This window comes from Podarcis erhardii (assembly GCF_964252035.2).
Source record: "Podarcis erhardii genome assembly, chromosome: 4".
Taxonomy (NCBI): domain Eukaryota; kingdom Metazoa; phylum Chordata; class Lepidosauria; order Squamata; family Lacertidae; genus Podarcis; species Podarcis erhardii.
The window spans coordinates 77,100,739-77,119,410 of record NC_138508.1 but is presented as its reverse complement, the minus strand read 5'-3'; the positions used below and the strand labels follow the sequence as shown (position 1 = coordinate 77,119,410).

Sequence of the window (18,672 nt, the reverse complement as noted above, 5' to 3'; positions counted from 1 at the left end):
AATAAGCACCTTGAGTGTGTAAATCAGGGATGGGGAAGCCGTGACCCTCTAGACTCAACTAGACATTGTGGGTCTACATCTCCTGTCATACCTGACCTAGGAAGAGTTGCCTAGGGCTTGATGAGAGTTGCAAGTCCAACAGAATTTGGAGGGCCACAGGTGTTGATAAACAGTAGGGCGCTGCAGTCCTGTCCATTTGCAAGTGAATAGTAAGTTCCCTTTATCCCAATGGAACTTACTTCTGAGCAGACAAACATTGGATTGCACTGTAAGACACTCATAAAACTTCTGGTGAATTAATTCAGGAGTACATTTCTGCTGTACAATTATGTAGGCTAATAATATAAACTCTGCTGGCATGTTTAATTATGCTGACATTTCTGTTAATATATTGGTGCTTTGGAAGATAATGGCCTACTGGCTTTCCTTCTGAAAGTCCCTTTGATTTTCTACTATTGGGTAACCACAGGCACAATTCCAGTACAGGATGCCTGTGTAGCAATCAGGCTAGATAAGTATTTCTAACCTTGAAGTACCAGTACAACTTTTTCAGGAGACCAAGCTATTACGCTTCTGGGACTTCCTTCACATTTGAGTACAGTGGTACCTCAGTTTACGAACTTAATCTGTTCCGGAAGTCCGTTGTTAAACCGAAACCGTTCTTAAACCAAGGCGCACTTTCTTTAACGAGACCTCCCACCGCCAGTGCCCTTCCACCATTCAGATTCAGTTCTTAGACTGAGGTAAAGTTCACAAACCGGGAAACTACTTCGGAGTTTGTAAACCGAATAGTTCATGAACAGGGTTGTTCTTAAACCGAGGTACCACTGTACTTGTAGTAATAAGCAGTGCAGATAGTTTTATTTTTTTTAAGCAACAGTTGTTAATAATAACTTTTATGGCCCAGTGCAGGTCCAGCCTGTAATGCAATTAAATCACACTGAACATGCAGCAGGGTAAGTTAGTGCTTTCAAAATGTGGGAATTCTAGTAGTCCAGTCTGTCCTACAACATCTGGACCTATAGCTCAGTGGTAGAGTATCTGCTTTGCATGCAGAAAGTTGCAGCTTCAGTCCCCAGCATCTCCAGGGTAGAATTGGGGAATGAGCCCTATCTGAACCCCAGAGAGCCGCTGCCAGTCAGACTATTGGTGTCCACTTGGTGGGTTAGGGTGCACTACTGGGTTGCAGTCTGATCTCAGATGGGCTGCAATACAGCACTTCCAGCATACAGATACATGGTAAAAAAATTGAGAATGCATGTTTGGGTTAAAGGTGAGTGCCAGGTCTGAAAATATTGAAGGCTACTGGCATAGACTAGTGGTTTCCACACTTTTCCAACTCTCCTATTCTAGGATTCTATTATTTTCCTCCCAGAGACCTCTTGAAAATTGCTGATGGTCTCAGTGGACCACTTGATTATTTTTCTGTCTGTTGCAGCAGTTGTAATGTGCTGCACTAGATGATTTTAAATAGTATTTTTATTGCTGCTTTTATATCTTACATATTGTAATTTATTGCATTGACATTGACTTTCCATAGAACTCAAATTGTAATGCGATAAAACACAGTATTTAAAAAGAAACAATAAAAATGTAGAAATCAATATGAATATGCTGCAGACCACTGGTGGTCCACGAATCACAGTCTGGGAGGTAGATAATACCAAAATAGATGCGCCAGTGGTCTGAGTCAGTCTAGAATGTTGAACAAGATGAAAGCAAGTGCCTTACCTAAGGCCACAAAATAGAATAGAAGATACTGTCTGGGCCCTAAATGCCACTGGCTGTACCTTTGACCTCACATTTGCTGTTCAGACTAACAAAACAACACACTTACAGAAGGCAAGCAGTCAAGCCTGAGAGACAAGCCTCTTAAGCATAAACTGACTACAGAAGATAGGGTGGCATTCAACTAATTTTTACTCGGAGTGGATCCATTGAAATTAATGAACCTGACTCAATTAAGTCCATGGATTTCAATATATCTATTCTGAATGAAACTTAGTTAAATACCGCCCATAGTTGGGGTCTGATTACCAAACCCCTAAACATAATGTTCTGTACCCACTCCCAACCCAACATTTACTGCAGTGCCATGCTCTGAATTGCTCCTGGACCACAATCTGCTCCATCAGATACATGAAATTAAGCTGCACTCCACATAATTGAACTGATGGAATTCACTGCCTCAGGGTATGGCAATGTCCACAAACTAAGAAGGCTTTACAAAATGAATGAAAGATTCTTGGAAAATAATGCTTATTACCTGTGATAGCTAAATGGAATCTTTCTCCAAAGGCAGTATACATCTGAATACTAGAGACGATCAAAAGGGAAGTTCCTTTGCCTGCTCTTACTTGTGAGCTTCCAGAGACATCTGGTTGGCCAGATTCCACTCTAAATCTGTTTCCTTCCCAGAGCTAAATGCTGTATTTCCTTTTCCAACAAATCCTCTCATTACTCTTCCCCCTCCCCTAAAGAAAAGGCCAAAATACCATCCCTACCACCACTATTTTCTCCCATTGGTGTTATAAGGAGGCAGCCTAGGAGCTCCAGATCTCCTACTCCTTTCCCTTGCTTTTATATACCATAAAAAACCAACAAGAATAGTGTGCATATTAGGATGGTTGGGTGTACTTAAATTGGGGTTGGGGAAGCTTTGGCCCTTTCAGGTGTTTTTGGGCCCAGCTTTCATCAGCATCAGCTGGCTTGGCTAATGTTCAGGGATGATGAGAGTCTCCAATCTGGTCTGAAATGTGTTGTGCTTAACAGTTTTTATCTTTGATTGACTCGAGCTCTTAATTTTGAGTTGTTAGAATTTAAGCATCAAACCTGGTTTTCCAGAGGCACTCAACATGATGTATATGTGTTTCATAATAAAAAGTATACGGCACTCTGTGGTTTTGATACATTATATTGGGTTTACTTGCTGTGTTAGTGATGAAATGAAAAGTAGAAACAAGGGAAACGTAATGTAGAAACAAGAAACAACAGTCTACATTCATTGAAATGGGTAAAGCATAACACATTTGTAGAATTTTGAGACACATTTTTGATGGAATGGTGTTTGACATTAGAAGTGTCATAAGGCATGCATGAGTCAGACTTGATGTGGACCTTTTTGACTTGTTGAACTTTACTATTGAACTTTTAACTACCAGTGCTCCCAGTATCTCACTTTCAAAGCTATGCCTTGGCTTAACCTGTCTGGGAGGTTTTTACTGGTCTCCGTATTTCACCACGTTCTTTTGCTCTCCCATGGAATATACATAGAATTGGTTGTTTGTTCTCTCTTTTCCATTTGCCCCTTTTAATTGCTGTGTTAAGAGAGATTAATTTTCAGATCTAAAAATAGTCTCTCAGCTGCTAGAGTTAGGCCCCGACCAATGACTGAAGTATCTTAATGACTGACAAACGTTATGACTGTGCCACTGAGCCTAAGGGTGTGAAGTTGAAAAATAAAGTTGCTTTGGTAGATCATACTTTTTGGGGTTTTTATGGAAGCTACTATATGGTTTGCCTTAGGCAGTCCAAGTGGGTTTTAGCTTTGTCTTATCAAATTGCCCTTTTATTCTCCATTTGTTTTCTGTCCCAGAAAGAAAACACTCTCAAAATAAGAGTCAAATGAACAAAACAATGGTAGTGTTCTAGAACAAAAATATTTTCCATCTTTGGCGTTCACTGTGGAAAAGAGTACATAATATTAATTTAATGGCATTCTTTTTTTATACAGAAGTTTGAGTGATTAGCAGCACAATTATGTGTATTTACTCAGAAGTACGTTCCACTTGTGCTGCTTAAATCTAAATTTGACTGTAAGGATATAGATAAATAGAACAAAAACATTATTTTTAATCATCAGTACTAGAAATCAATAAAAGGTTAACATGAATCCCAGCCATAAATAAATAATGAAAGCCTCCCCCCCCCCCCCGTTTTAAATTTTGTTTATGTACTCATTAGTTTTGCAGTCTCGGGGGGGGGGGGGGAATCTTGTCACCTGATCTCTCCATAAGTTTAAGTTCAGAATAACATGGTGATTTAGTAATTCAGCCCGAATCCTTTGATAGTCTTCCTAAACTTCCTTAATGGCTAATGTTTCTAGTTTTATTTAGGTTTATAAACTTTTCTTGTGTAAAAATGTCTATTTATAGCATGTGCCTTTTATTTCAACTGATCCTTTAGGGAGTTTATTTCCTTTTTTATTATCATAGGCATGTCCTTAGCAATGGAAACAGTTCCACAGATAAAATCTAATACTGATCATTACAAAATGTCAAGATTCTCCACACCCAAACTGTTGATTATAAATAGTAATTTAGCCTTATAGTCTTCAACTTCTCAGATCCAAGACCCACATTTAATTCCACTTCACTTTTTTACCATATGCCTGGTTTTTCACCTCTTTTTAGGGTGACTATATGTAAAAGAAGATGGGGCTTCTATGTTTTTAATAGTAGCACAAAAGGAGGGTTTTTTGCTGGTTGAGCCTGTTATGCAGTTGTAAAAAGCCACACCTACCAAAATACCTTCTACAAAGCTATTAAAGGTCAAAAAACTTTGTCCTTTACATCTGTCTGTCTGTCTGTCTGTCTCTCTGTCTCTGTCTCTGTCTGAAGAAGTATCTGAAGTGTGCATGCACACGAAAGCTCATACCAATAACAAACTTAGTTGGTCTCTAAGGTGCTACTGGAAGGATTTTTTTAATTTCGTTTTAAAGAGAAGAATTTGACAAATGGTCTAGTCCACTCTCAAACAATTGTTCTGTCTAATTAAATCTCAAGTCTAGATAAGAAGCATAAGAAGTCATTCCGCCCTGCCCCCCACAGAAATAAGATCCTTAGGGACATTTCTCTGCATCCAGAACAATTAGGCTGCAATTTTATAATATGATATAAACTCCATTGAACCCAATGGTGCACATTTCCAAGTAGATATGTGTAGGATTGTGCTGTTGGAAGCAATATTGCTGCCAGCAAAGGAAAGGTATTTTGATACCAAACACATTAAAAGGTGTTGTGAGATGAGAATAAGCAAAATTGGAGAATTCCAGACAGAGATACTGCTTTCAGGGGAACACATGGGAGGAAAGATGAGAAGTTCATCAGCATTATGGTGGTATATACCTTTCTTTCATAAAATGAAATAGGCATAAAAGTATTTTAGGTCTAATTAAAATACTGATTTAAAAATTAGGGTGATGAAGTACCCGTCACAGGGGTTAGATGTGATGCCAGCTTGGAAAGTAAACTGCAGTTCCACTTGCAGTTTATAGTGGAAGAGCAATAATCTGATAGTGAGTAGAGCTAGGAGCCACCAGTCTAGAAGCAGCCTTGATTCTCTGATGCTGATCAACATGTTAGTTAGTCCATGTGGAGTTAGTGTGTATAAATTGACTTAAATCCCAGTTCTTGACTTTAAGGTTTGTGCACCTAGTTATCACAAAAAAGAGACAAGCCTCAAATAAGGTGCAGCTAGATAGGAAATGTTATTCTGCCAGAATCAACATTATTTTTAAAATCCAATACATTTCAATAAAATCTTCCTTGGGAGTAGAGGTATCTTATATCTTTCCTTCAGAGAAGGCTATTTGGGAGGTATTGCTTTTAGAAAGGATTTTATCCTTATTTTGGAATGTCAGATCTTGTTGCTCCCAGGTAACATTATATTGAAAAGTGTTGGGCTTTTTTATTATCTTGATTTTGATAGAGTCATTTTGTTCTTCCTTGAGAGTTGCCTTCCATGGTAGTTTCCTTTTCTTAGTGCTTGTGCTTTATTTTTTCCTCTCCTTACCCTTTCCCAAATTATATTATGTAATTATGTCTTTTCCAAGTTGGTGCTACAGTGATATGTAGCTATCAAAAATAAAGTAGCATTATTACAGACTATTGTTCTGTTTTCTTTATGTTTCAAAATATCAAAAACTTAGTTACATCTTATTACTGTTTTTATGAAGTTATTATACAAGGGAGGACAATGTTAGGACAATGTCTTATTAATGACCCTTTTCAAAAGCTTTATAATATTTTCCTTTCATCACAGAAAACTATGCTTACAAATAACTTGGAGTATTCATGGCTTTTCAAAATGTTAATTCTAAACCTGTCTGTTACTGGAATTCAGGGATGAGAAAAATTTCCTTAATCACTCTTTGATTTGTATCTTTAACTGTAACATCTTAAGAGTTAATACTTACGGTAATAGGATCGCCTGTTTTCCTTCAGACCTCCACCTGAAGTTGATAACTTACGAAGTATAACGGGGGTGCAAATTATAATACTTTGTCATCAGCCAAGGCAGCAGTAAGAAACACAGATAACTATTTGGAAGGATACCAAAATTTCTCATGTAATTTTTATTGGTTTTAGTTTACATGAAGTGAGACTAGTAGAAAAAGCCACAAGTTTTGCATACTCTACTATAAATATTTTCTCAGCAATGCTTCCCATGAACCACCACCTTCTTTATGGGATCCTTTTTTCCCTTTCTCAACCCAGTCACTTCTCTACCACAGGTCTTTCACTGAAGGAAGTATTGGCGAAATGTCTATACTATATCTATTGTACATGGTGAATTACTGAAACTACGGTAACTTCAGAAGCGATATAGGCCTGTTTTTAATTTTATTTCCGCCTTATCATTTCTCTCACACTTTATCTTGACGCTAACAATATACTTAAATTAGAACTTTGGAAGTTACTAAGTGTTTTGAAAACTCAGGATAGTTTCCATTGCAGGTTTATCCAATTTGAGAATAGGAATAATAACCAGGATGAGTTGCTGGGAGAGACCAGCAGATTTGGAGTGATACTTTGCTACTCTAAAGAAATTCTGTAGCTATGACTTTGGTTTCAAAACCAGGGAGATCACGGAGGTAGTGACTATTATTTCTTTTTTATGAAAGAGGTGCATCTCCCGTGGGAGTGCCCTGTTGTTGTCACGCAGGTGCTCAGAGATGCTTAGTTACACCATAGTGACAAAGCCAGTCTTCCTCTGCCTTGGAATGGGGATCTTCCCTACAGTTGTGCTGGGCTCTCAAGTTGCCTTGCATAGCTTCTTCCATGGAATACATTGAACAAGCAATTTGTGGCTCACCTAATTTGGACCTAAGTTGTTTTTTAAATGTGGAAGTCTTACCCTAATGCTTCATATCCTATACACTTGTAAAAAGCTGACACGTCTAAAAAGTGAGGTATGCTTTAAAAAAAATCCTGGAATTTGGGTTCTTTTCACTCCCTCCCTCCTTTTGTCCACAGAAAGGCCTTCTCGGTAGTGGAGCCCGCCCACCCTCCCTCCCATCAGATGTCAAGGAAATAAACAACTATCTGACTTTTAGAAGACATCTAAAGGCAGCCCTGTTTAGGGAAGTTTTTAATGTTTGATGTTTTTTTCTGTTTTTAGTCCTCTGTTGGGAGCCACCCAGAGTGGCTGGGGAAACCCAGCCAGATGGGTGGGATATGAATAAAATAATAATATTATTATTATTATTATTATTATTATTATTATTATTATTAGCTGTGATTCTCTACATATGAGACCTTTTTCACATTTAGCCTGGAAATAATGGGGCTATAACTTCTGTCTTCAGCTTTTTACCTTAGGAGATCCAAGTATGACAGCATAAACTTAAATTGAAAACAGTGCTATTATTGGTCCTTAGAAAAAGTGTTGTGAGGACTTTAAAAACATCTGTACATCCTAGATCCTATTAAAACTTTTGTCATAGTTGCTCTCCACCCCCCAACACACACCCCTTGGTCCAGGCTCTTCAGGGTATTGTCTTTTGTAAGGTAAAGACTAAGGCAGCTGGTTAAACAGGTTTTCTGAACTCACTGTGTGGCATTGGAGAGACGGGGGCCCAAAGACTACAAGATTTTGTAACCCTGAAACCTCTTTAGTTACTTGCTCTCATTTTTCTCTCTCAGTTATGACTTTCATATAGTTGCTTATCTTTAATATCATTTAAAAAATGAACTTGCTTTCAAAATGCATGGCTATGTCTATGTCAAGGTAGGGGAAGTAAGGCACAAATACAGTTATTACGAAACCAATAGCAGGATATTGGTTTAGCCTGGAAAAGAGGAGACTGATAGGAGATATGCTAGCCATCTTCTAATATCTCAAGGGCCGTCACATGGGAGAGGGAACAAGCTTGTTTTCTCTTGGTCTTGGAGGGTAGGATTCGGACCAATGACTTCAAGTTACAAGAAAAGGAGATTCTGACTAAACATCAGGAAGCGTTTTCTGACAGTAAGAGCTGTTTGATAGTGGAATGGCCTCCCTCGGGAGAGTTGTGGAGGGTTTTAAGTAGAGGTTGGATGGCCATCTGTCATGGATGCTTTAGCCAAAATTCCTGCATTGCAGGGGGGTGACTAGATGACCCTTGAGGTCCCTTCCAACTCTACAGTTCTATGATTTTGTGATATCTTTTGTGTAAACTTTTGTGTCTTCTAGTTGAAACTGAGATCAGAGTTGGACTGCCTTTCAGGTTACTTATTTTAATTATTTTTTGCATTTATATCCTCCCCTTTTCTCCATGGAGCTCAAGGTGTTTTCACTGTTCCCTCACTCCTCATTTAATCTTCACAACAGTCCTGTGAGGTAGGTTAGGCTGAGAGGCAATGACTGGCCCAAGTTCACCCAGTGAGCTTCATGGCCGAGTGGGGAATTAAACACTGGTCTCCCAAGTCCTAATCTGACACTGTTAACTACTGTACCACCACTGGTTTTCACCACTGCTTGGGGTGAGACTGCTTGCTATTGGATTGAACATGCAATTTGCTTATGGTGAGCAATAATATAATCAGGGGAAAGGACCAATTCAGATGCTGAAGGAAATTAGATAGAGGCTAACAACAACAATGTGGGAATACAAGGGAAGGATAGAAGAAAGAAAGCTGTTATGGTGGAGTAAAGGGACCCCTGACAATTAAGTCCAGTCATGAATGACTCTGGGGTTGCGGCACTCATCTCGCTTTACAGGCCAAGGGAGCCGGCGTTTGTCCGCTTCTGCAGACAGTTTTTTCGGGTCATGTGGTCAGCATGACTAAGCCGCTTCTGGCGAAACCAGAGCAGTTCACGGAAACGCCATTTACCTTCCCACCAGATCGGTACCTATTTATCTACTTGCACTGTGTGCTTTCGAACTGCTGGGTTGGCAGGAGCTGGGACCGAACAACGGGAGCTCACCCCGTCGCGGGGATTCGAACACCCAACCTTTCGATTGGCAAGCCGAAGCGACACAGTCGTTTAACCCACAGCGCCACCCGCGTCCCCTGCCACAAAAGTTACTATCCTCCAAAATAAATTTGTTAGCATGCCAAGAGGCTCTCAGCCCATTTCCATACTGGCTGCAGAGGAGGAAAAGCCCTCTTAGCTGCAGCTGGTTGGTGGGCTGATTTTTTTTCATTGCCTTTTCCCAAGAGGACTGGGATGAGAGATCCATTATCCTCCACCAGCTCACTGCATTTCTGTGTTGGTTACTAAGGGAAGGGGCTTTTCTTCCTCTGCCATTGCCAAAGAAGCCAACTGAATTGGCAGATGAAATGAAGTGATCTGTTTTTCTTTCACCAGCTCACTCATTTACCTGCATTGGATTCTTGATCCCCTTTGGCTAACAGGTGGGTGTTTAATTTGCTGTCTTTAGCTGCTATTTTCAAAAGGCTATTGGGTGGATGTTTTAGGTTTTAACCACCCTGAGTCAGAGGGAGGTTTCTGAGATTTATTAAGGATTCCCCTACCTTGCCCCCTATAATCCAAGCACTAATTGTTCTTTTTCAAAACAACAAGTACCTTGCTAAAGTGAGTTGAATGGCAATGTTGAATTACCTCTCTGCTACTCAAGATAAAATGTCCCCATGACTGCTTTATCATGAGTATGTTGAAACCCTGGCTAAAGTGAGCACCACATCAAAATTTAAGAATATGTGTGTGCTGCAGCTACCTTGACCGTGGTTCAAAGGTAGGTAGTTGTTGTCTGCAGCGGAAGAAAGAAGGTTTGTTAATGATCTCCTGTATATAGAGAAACCACACAATTTGAGCTGCTTTTCCTTTAAAATAATTCTGGCATTAAAATAGTAAAGCATACTTGATACTGCCTATGGAGAATTTGACAAAAGTAAGGTTCTGTGGATTAAATGTGGTTAGCTAATATGAGGTGGGGTAGCTGTTTGAAGAGGACAATTTAATTACTGGAGGACTGGAAGCTTCGTTTGGGTTTGGGAACTTTAAAATCTCAAGTATATTTTATACTGATGTTCATGTATGCAATTAATTATACAAAAATGTGTGGTTGTCATATTTATGAACTATAATGGTCTTATGATACTTTCTAACTACATAGGATAAGAAATAAGAGTAAAGATATTTTTCAAACTGCAGAATCTAGTATTTTGAAAGCTGAATAAAAAATTAATGACATCTTATCCAACTAATACGATCATCACAATCTGTATCCCTTCTTCCATTGGAGTGTGTGTTTATGTAACTGAGATTAAATTGAATGTAAAATAGTTAATGTAGCAGGCTGTGCAGTTTTTTGTTATTTGAAATAGACTAATATCATTACCCTTCCAGAATTTTTTCAAATAAAATGTCAAGTGTTCTCGTCACTTTTTTTCCTCAGAAGAGATACGTTAAAGCCATATTTTCCACCAGAACTTTAATGGCTGAATTCTTAGAAGATCGTGTTTATGGGAATAAATGCACATGGTGTTTCAATGTCTTTGAAGTCCCTGCTGCTTCACATAGCTGAAGAATCATGTTACTAAAACAGACACACATAAGACCTTTGCCAGTTCAGCAGAGTGTGTGGCTGAAGTAGAAATAATAAAGCTTGGCAATTTGAATATTTGAAAACTACATTATCTATCTACAATCCTCGCCTTGCAATAACCCTGGAAGTCTAATAAGTATTATTATCTTTTTTTTTTTAAAATAATTTTTATTGGGTTTTTACATTTTATAACAACAGACACACACACAAAGACAAAGACAAACAAACACACAGATACAATTACATACCCTAAGTTTCTTTACCCACTTTCATTGACTTCCCCCCACCCCCTCCTCTTACATCCCAATTCCAAAATTAATTCAGCAAGTTCTTACCTAACCTCTTAAAGATATTCACATTGCTTTTAAAAATTAAAATCTTTTGTTTATCTGTATTCAACTATCCAATTCTCTTATAATCATTAATTTCTTTTTTTTTTAAGGTCGATCTAACTTCCCCTTCACAAATTTTCCCTTTATTATATTAATTATAGGTCACATTGACCAAGTAAAACAAAACATAACATTTTATAATTCTATTCTCTCCCCCCCCTGCCCCGGTTTCTGTCCCTTCCTAGACAAATGTCCAGAAAACAAACAAAAAAATATTTCTAGCCCGGATTCCTCACGTCCGAGGCGTCTGATTCTCTGTCAGTCCCTCTCTGCCAGCTATATTGGTAGTCCTCTTTGATGGTCCTAAGACCCCGAAGAAGTTCAGTCAGAGTCAGATCATATTTTCTTTCATTCAGAATGTTGAAGAGTGTTTGCTGCGAAAGACCATCTAGTTTTCCATACTCAAGAGAAAAGTCCCAATCATATTGCTTTGTTCTTTCTAGTTTTAATATTCCAAGTACTCCAGGGGCTTCTCTCTTCTTCTTTCTCATCTTTCGCAGATCTGTAATCCAGAGGTCTTCTTGCTCATACTCTAACGCTGCAGATTTCTGGTTGATATTTTCCACTTGTAGTGTCTGAACTCCTTCTTTTTTCTCTGTCAATTCCAAAGGCATCTCTTCCTGCTCAGCTGCAGAATTTTTATCGTACATCTCCTTTGTGCATTCAGCAGAGTTGTTTGTTTCAGGATTCAAGGTCATAAAAACTTTACTCAGAGCCATACTCTGCTCCTGCAGGATTCCCACGAGAAAAAACATTTTTTCTATCTCCGCCAGTAATTTTCCCTCTGCAGCCATTGTAATGTCACTAATTCCCCCTAGGGGGCTTTCAGTTATTTAGTAGTCCTTTTCCAATAATCTGTTACTTTGTTGTTATCAATACTTTATTTCCAATCGCCTCAGTCCAAATGTATCAGCTTTAATTCCACGAGTTATTAAATAGCAAAATTCTTTACTTTGTCCGCCCGTTTGACAGCTTCTTTGACAGCTGTCAAACTCCTTTCACTTCTTCCTCCGGGACCCAAATAGGACACTCCCGGGTTTTTTTTGGCGGGGATACACACAAGTTCCAAATTCCCTTTCTCTCCAGCACAAAAATCTTGTTCTATCAAATTTGTGAGAAACTTTTAAATCCTCAAAACAGTATTCATTCCGCCTTAATTCTCCGTTCCTTGCTTTAAAACGTCTATAAGTAGAGGGGGTGCGGACTTCCCTTTAACACATCCCCCGATCGTGCCGAATTCACAGGATAAAATTTTTTAAAGTCCAAATTCCACTACTCACGGGTCCTTTGTTATCCAGTCCAAATTTTGGGAAGAAAGTCAGCGCTCTCCGGCCATGGCTTGCGGCTTCACTCCACTGAGGTAGCGGTCTACTCTCAGCACCACGCCACTCTCCGTACCCTCTCCGCAGCCTTTAAAAAGGCTCTTCGTGGGTCGGGGAGGGCGCTTAAGGTGCCCACCGAGTCACCAAGTCCGCAGGCTTCCGCGCCTGCGGTTTCTGAGGGTCCCCGTGTCGCCGGCACGGCAAGACCCGTCCTCAGCAGAGCCGATTCCCTCCGGAGCTCGGAGGGAATCCGCCATTAGCCGTTCGCGCTAACCCGGAAGTAATAAGTATTATTATCCCCCATATGGCAAATAGGGGGCGGAGGGTGTGAGACAGTAAGCTGCCCAAGGCCACCTAAGGAAACAGAAGCACAAATTGAACTTGGGACTTCCTTATTGGTAGCTCAGTCTCTTTATTGCATCAGCTCAAACTTCAAAGATTTCTTCAGCTGTTCTTTAGTCTCTTAAAACAAAAAATTAAAGATTTTCTTGGTTTACAAAAGTACACGCATTGTCTCCTTTTTCCAGGTTGTAAAGTCTTTTCTGTAGTCCCTTTGGCTGCATGTATGCTCCCCACCCTCTGCTTGCAGCCACAGCTTTCTAGCACAGAAGCTAAAAAAATGTAAGCAGACCTAATCAGGCAGTTATGTAGCATATCAGATTACATGCAGCTCCTTGTAAAGCAGGGACTGTCTGTGCGGTTGCAAGGTCTGTAAATAGCCTTCTCTTGCCTGCAGGTTTATGTATAGATACTTAATGGGCACACACAGTATGGTTTGCAGAATTTTGATAGTGCAAAATGTGTACAGATGTTGCTGCTTCAAATATTAGTTTTTTTTTTAAGGTTTGGAAATACAGGATATCTAAGGAGAAAAACTTGTGTCAGTCTTGCTTTAGAGGATTTCTTGTATTTTCAATTTCCATTAATATTCCAGATGTAAGTGAGGACAATGAAATAGATCAAGTATTTTCAACAGGTGCATGTGAAGTCCCAGAGCTGCTGCTGAGTAACTGGAAAGACATTACTGGAATTGTGCAGATGGAGTAACCAAATAGATATTTCCCAACATTGTTACCAAGGTGTGCAAATCCTTGGTGGTTTGGCAGTACTTTAAACATCACAATCGACCAGGTGTCTTGTGTAAAATGGTGTGAGACAGAGGTTTCTAGATTTTCTGTTGCCTTTTAGACTCCAAGCCAGTTAAAACTAAACTTTAAAGTTCAGTTTAATGAAACAAGACAAATCCTATGTGCAGTTAGTTGTGAATATGTCTCATTGTACTTGAGGTCTCCTGAGTAAACTTTAGCAGGCGTGGGAAAAGGGGAGAGGTCCTCTTGTGGATTAGTAACTGGTTAAGAAAAAAGAAAACGTGGGTGGCTCTGGGTTAAACCAGAGAGCTTAGGGCTTGCCGATCAGAAGGGATGAGCTCCCGTTGCTCGGTCCCAGCTCCTGCCAACCTAGCAGTTTGAAAGCACGTCAAAGTGCAAGTAGATAAATAGGTACCACTCTGGCGGGAAGGTAAACAGTGTTTCCGTGCACTGCTCTGGTTTGCCAGAAGCAGCTTAGTCATGCTGGTCACATGACCCGGAAACGCCGGCTCCCTCAGCCAATAAAGCGAGATGAGTGCCGCAACCCCAGAGTTGTCCACGATTGGACCTAATGGTCAGGGGTTCCTTTGCTTTTAAGAAAAAAGGAAGCAGAGAGCCCAGAATAAATGGCTAGTTCTCCAAATGGAGGAATGTTGAAGGCGGAGTCCCCAAGGATAGGTATTGGGACCATTGCTTTTTAACTTGTTCCTAAATGGTTTAGACCAGTGTTTCCCAAATGTGGGTCTCCAGCTGTTTTTGGACTACAATTCCCATCATCCTTGACCACGGGTCCTGATAGCTAAGGGATGATGGGAGTTGTAGTCTAAAAACAGCTGGAGACCCAAGTTTGGGAAACACTGGTTTAGACTGTAAAGGGGTGAGCAGTGAGGTAGCCAAGTTTGCTGATGTGGATGATTTTTAAAAAGGGATTGTGAATGGGCATTAAAATGGCAAATGCAACTCAGTGTAAACAAGTATAAAATATTGCAGTTGGGGGGGCAAAAATATATATCTAAATTTCACATATATCCTCATGGGGTCTGAACTGGTGGTGACTGACCAGGAACAAGACTAACACAGCACACAGTTTAAGTGTATAATTCTCTTACACAAGAAGTAGTGATGGCCACCAACTTAGATGGCTTTAAAAAAAGGATTAGACAAATTCATGAAGTAGAAGGCTGGGGTGGTGCCAATAACAAAATGGTGGTGGATGGAAGCTGAGTTTTTCCTGATCAGCTGGTAATTGCTGGCATCACTGATATCTAATCTCTCCTTAACAATTGCGATTTCCTTGGGGCAAGGAGATAGAATTTCATAGTTCAGTTTTCTTCAGGCAAAGCAAGACATTGGTTGTGTAGGTATCATGATTCAACCTCTCCATTTTAGGCAGAATTTGAAAATCCAGAGACTTTAAGTGAAAAAGGCGTTTAATTTTATATTTTCCCTCTGCCCACATGCCACTTAAAGTATTTTTACTCATCTCCTGTCACTTCTTCTCCCCTTAACCTTTCATACTTAATTTGTTTCATATACGTACCTCAAAACAAAATCATTCTTTTTACAGTCTCTTACTCCACCATAGGGACGCAGGTGGCACTGTGGGTTAAACCACAGAGCCTAGGACTTGCCGATCAGAAGGTCGGCAGTTCGAATCCCCACGACGGGGTGAGCTCCCGTTGCTCGGTCCCTGCTCCTGCCAACCTAGCAGTTCGAAAGCACGTCAAAGTGCAAGTAGCTAAATAGGTACTGCTCTGGTGGGAAGGTAAACGGTGTTTCTGTGCGCTGCTCTGGTTTGCCAGAAGTGGCTTAGTCATGCTGGCCACATGACCCGGAAGTTGTACACTGGCTCCCTCGGGCAACCCTACAACTGGACCTAATGGTCAGGGGTCTCTTTACCTTTACTCCACCATAACAGCTTTCTTTCTTCTATCCTTCCATTCTATTCCCACATTGTTGTTGTTAGCCTCTATCTAATTTCCTTCAGCACCTGATTTGGCTCTTTTCCCTCCAACCGAGCTTCTCTTGTCTTTCGGCCACTTTTATTCAGCATGTGGGCAGTCAATCCAACCAGAAGACTATGGCACGGCCAGCAAATGGGGTGAGGAAATGAGCAGGCAGTGGATGGTTTGTGGCACTGGTGCCCACCTGAAAGTGGCCCACTGCTGGTCCCAAGCCCAGTGTTTGAGAAACACTCCCGTAGGGCTTCTAAGTAAACGTGTATTGTGTAGGATTGGGCTGTAAATGTATGAAGTGCATTATCCGTTGTAGTGCTTCTGCAGTGATGATCAGGCAAGGGAAATTATCCAGCCCTTCTTTCTGTCTCACTTTACAGGCCCCTTCTGACGGCTACAGTAGGGAGGAAGTTGTCTTTCTTTGAATGCTTCATTAGTTGCAACCATGAGACTGCAATCGTACGCATACATATTTGGGAGTATGCCTCACTGGACTCTGACTTACCTCTGAGTATACATGTATATGATTGTGCTGCATGTCCTACAAAAACAAGCACAATTTTTTGGGTAAAGGGCCAATTCAGAAATTATTTTTTCTGACATTATTATTATTATTATTATTATTATTATTATTATACCCTGCCCATCTCTGGGCAGCTTCCAGCAAAATATATTATTACTGTCCTGTCCACAGGATTCTTTACACCTTAGATTTAATGTGGTGGAAGGTTTGGGGGAAGTGCCACCATGTCAAAATCATTCTCAATTTGTAAAATTTATGCAATGGGAAATGGAAAAAATAAAACAAGTCTGCAGAAACACAGATTCTGTTGACTGTAGAATTCCTTTTACACAGAAGGTTTCATGTGTTTTAACCAAAGATGGAAAGGTTAGTTTGAAGTAAAATAAAACGAGGAACTGGCTGCTGAGTCTAGTCATTCAGTGGGAGGAAGAGGAATTAAATGCAATAAAAAAAGAGAAGTGTAGGTAGATGTGTGACTTTCCATGGTGAATTCAGTTTTGATACTTGTCAAGCCTGCATCCTTGTGTCTGAGTTTTAAGATCATATAGGATGAGGTACTGATACAACTTATGCCTGTGCTGTATGTTGATTGACAGTGGCTGCCTGCCTGGCATTTGATTTCCAACAACAGGATGCTATAATGCTTTGAGGGGTGCAAAGAATACTACTTTTGACAGTTAACTGGTTTCTAATTATTGTAAGAATAAAATAAAATAAAACCACAGTTCATCCTTTTAGCTGAGTTTATGTGTATTCTGCAGTGAGGTAGGTTTTAGTTCCGCATCCCATGCTAGTACAGGTGTTTTGATATGATTTGTCCTTGTTCTCACATCTCTGGTTGTAGTCTTCCAGACATTTGCTTGAAAGTAATTCCCACTGAAATTAAAGACCCTTCTGTTGGTTTACTATCAAACCAGAAGCATAAGGCATAGTCTCAGTGGGTGGACTTGGGCAGAGGCAACATGTCACATGGGAGTTTGAAACATTCCTCTGTTCTGCTCATGATGAGGTACTTTGGTTTGCTGTGTGAGCCAATGGGGATCAGTACAATGGCTTGTAAGCATCAAATGTCTTGACTAGCACGTCTGAATCCCAACAAAAATACCTAGTGTGCGCATATGGCAATGAGACTCAGTCCTGGACATATAGAGAGAATTGGAGTTTCGGACTTGACAGTAGTTTAATAGGCCAGTAGTGATGTCTTGGAACTAATGCATCTCAAGAGCCAATTGTTATCTTCAATGAGAACTATTTTTTTTATTAAAAAAATAATAATCAAGGTTTAAGTGTTCTGACTAAAGAGTACTGTGAATTTCAGAATTTATCAAACTTTGATCAAATTTTTAAATCAGATGTTACCTTGTAAACTTAGTACACCTGGGTTTTTTTGTTTTGCTTTCTTTTATTAATCTTTCTGTCCATATTTCTCTTAGGTCAGTCAATTTTGAAGGAGCAGTATGTAATTTTCATTTTAAAAGGTTAGATTGATAATGAATATTCTGTTTCTAAAGCATGTTTTCCTCTCCTTTGTATATTTATTTAGGTCGTCTGGTAGGTGCTTTGGATGCTGTGCTCGATTCTAATGCCCGTGTCGCTCCATTTCGAATTTTGCTTCAAGTTCCAGGATCACCTATTTACTCTGCCATAGCATGTGGTGAGTTATTGAATGGATCAGAAGTTTACTGGGCCATAGCCATTGGTGAGTTGCATACCAGACAAAAAATAAAGTCTGAGCATGCTGTGGTTTGCATGTCAAGAAGCTGAAGGTAATTCAAATTAATAACACAGCAGTGTGCATAAGTGCTTATTTAACAACCAACATATAATTTGTAACTTCCATGTACGGGTAATATAAATGCTTGTTGACACAACATTAGAAGTGCCCAAAGCTTTCAGTTGTGGGAAGCGGTGTAGCTTTTCATACTGGAGCACGCACATTTCTGTATCCTGGGAACTGCTGAAACAGTTAAAGGGGTGGGGGGAAGCTTTAAAATCTTCTCCCTGGTATGGTAAGTTTCTATACATGGGCAGGGAATAGTTTATGTTGATAGTATTTAAACATTCAGGCCCTCCCTACAACCTGAAATATAACAGCCTAGCAACAGATGCATTACATGGGGCTTCTATAGTAAATTGGCTGCTTTAGTGTATCGTTCTTTGTCTCTTTATCTATTTTCTGAATGAGTGTTATTATTGTAAAATAGATTATCTTTGGCCTTGAAAGTATTCTGGAAATCCCTTTATGTCCGTAAGTCATTGGTACTTCTTGAAGGCTGATCAGATCCAAGCAGAAAGGGCTACATCAGGCATAGGCAAACTCAGCCCTCCAGGTGTTTTGGGACTACAACTCCCATGATTCTTAGCTAACAGGACCAGTGGTCAGGGATGATGGGAATTGTAGTCCCAAAACATCTGGAGGGCAAAGTTTGCCTAAGCCTGGGCTACATATTGGATTTTGGTAGAACCCACATCACCTTTCACACAGAGCCAATTCTTAGGATTCTTTTGGAAGTGGTGCAAATGTTATTGGTTTTCAGAGTAGCAGTTTTAAGTTTGACACAAGTAACATACGCTCAGAAGGCATTGGGTTGCATCTTACACTGCACACATGGAGTTAG

At 40.0% G+C, this 18,672-nt stretch overlaps 1 protein-coding gene across 2 annotated transcripts in view; it reads left to right on the top strand.

The window, feature by feature from the left end:
* TBC1D8 (TBC1 domain family member 8) overlaps positions 1–18,672 on the top strand; it is a 50,337-nt gene that overhangs the window by 1,368 nt on the left and 30,297 nt on the right. Inside the window, exon 2 of one of the 2 annotated variants that reach the window (XM_081857867.1) lies at positions 17,598–17,708. In XM_081857867.1, the coding sequence (XP_081713993.1) occupies positions 17,598–17,708 (111 nt within the window). Of the gene's footprint in view, positions 1–17,597; positions 17,754–18,672 lie in introns of both variants that reach the window. The other variant, XM_081857866.1, reaches the window with a different exon arrangement.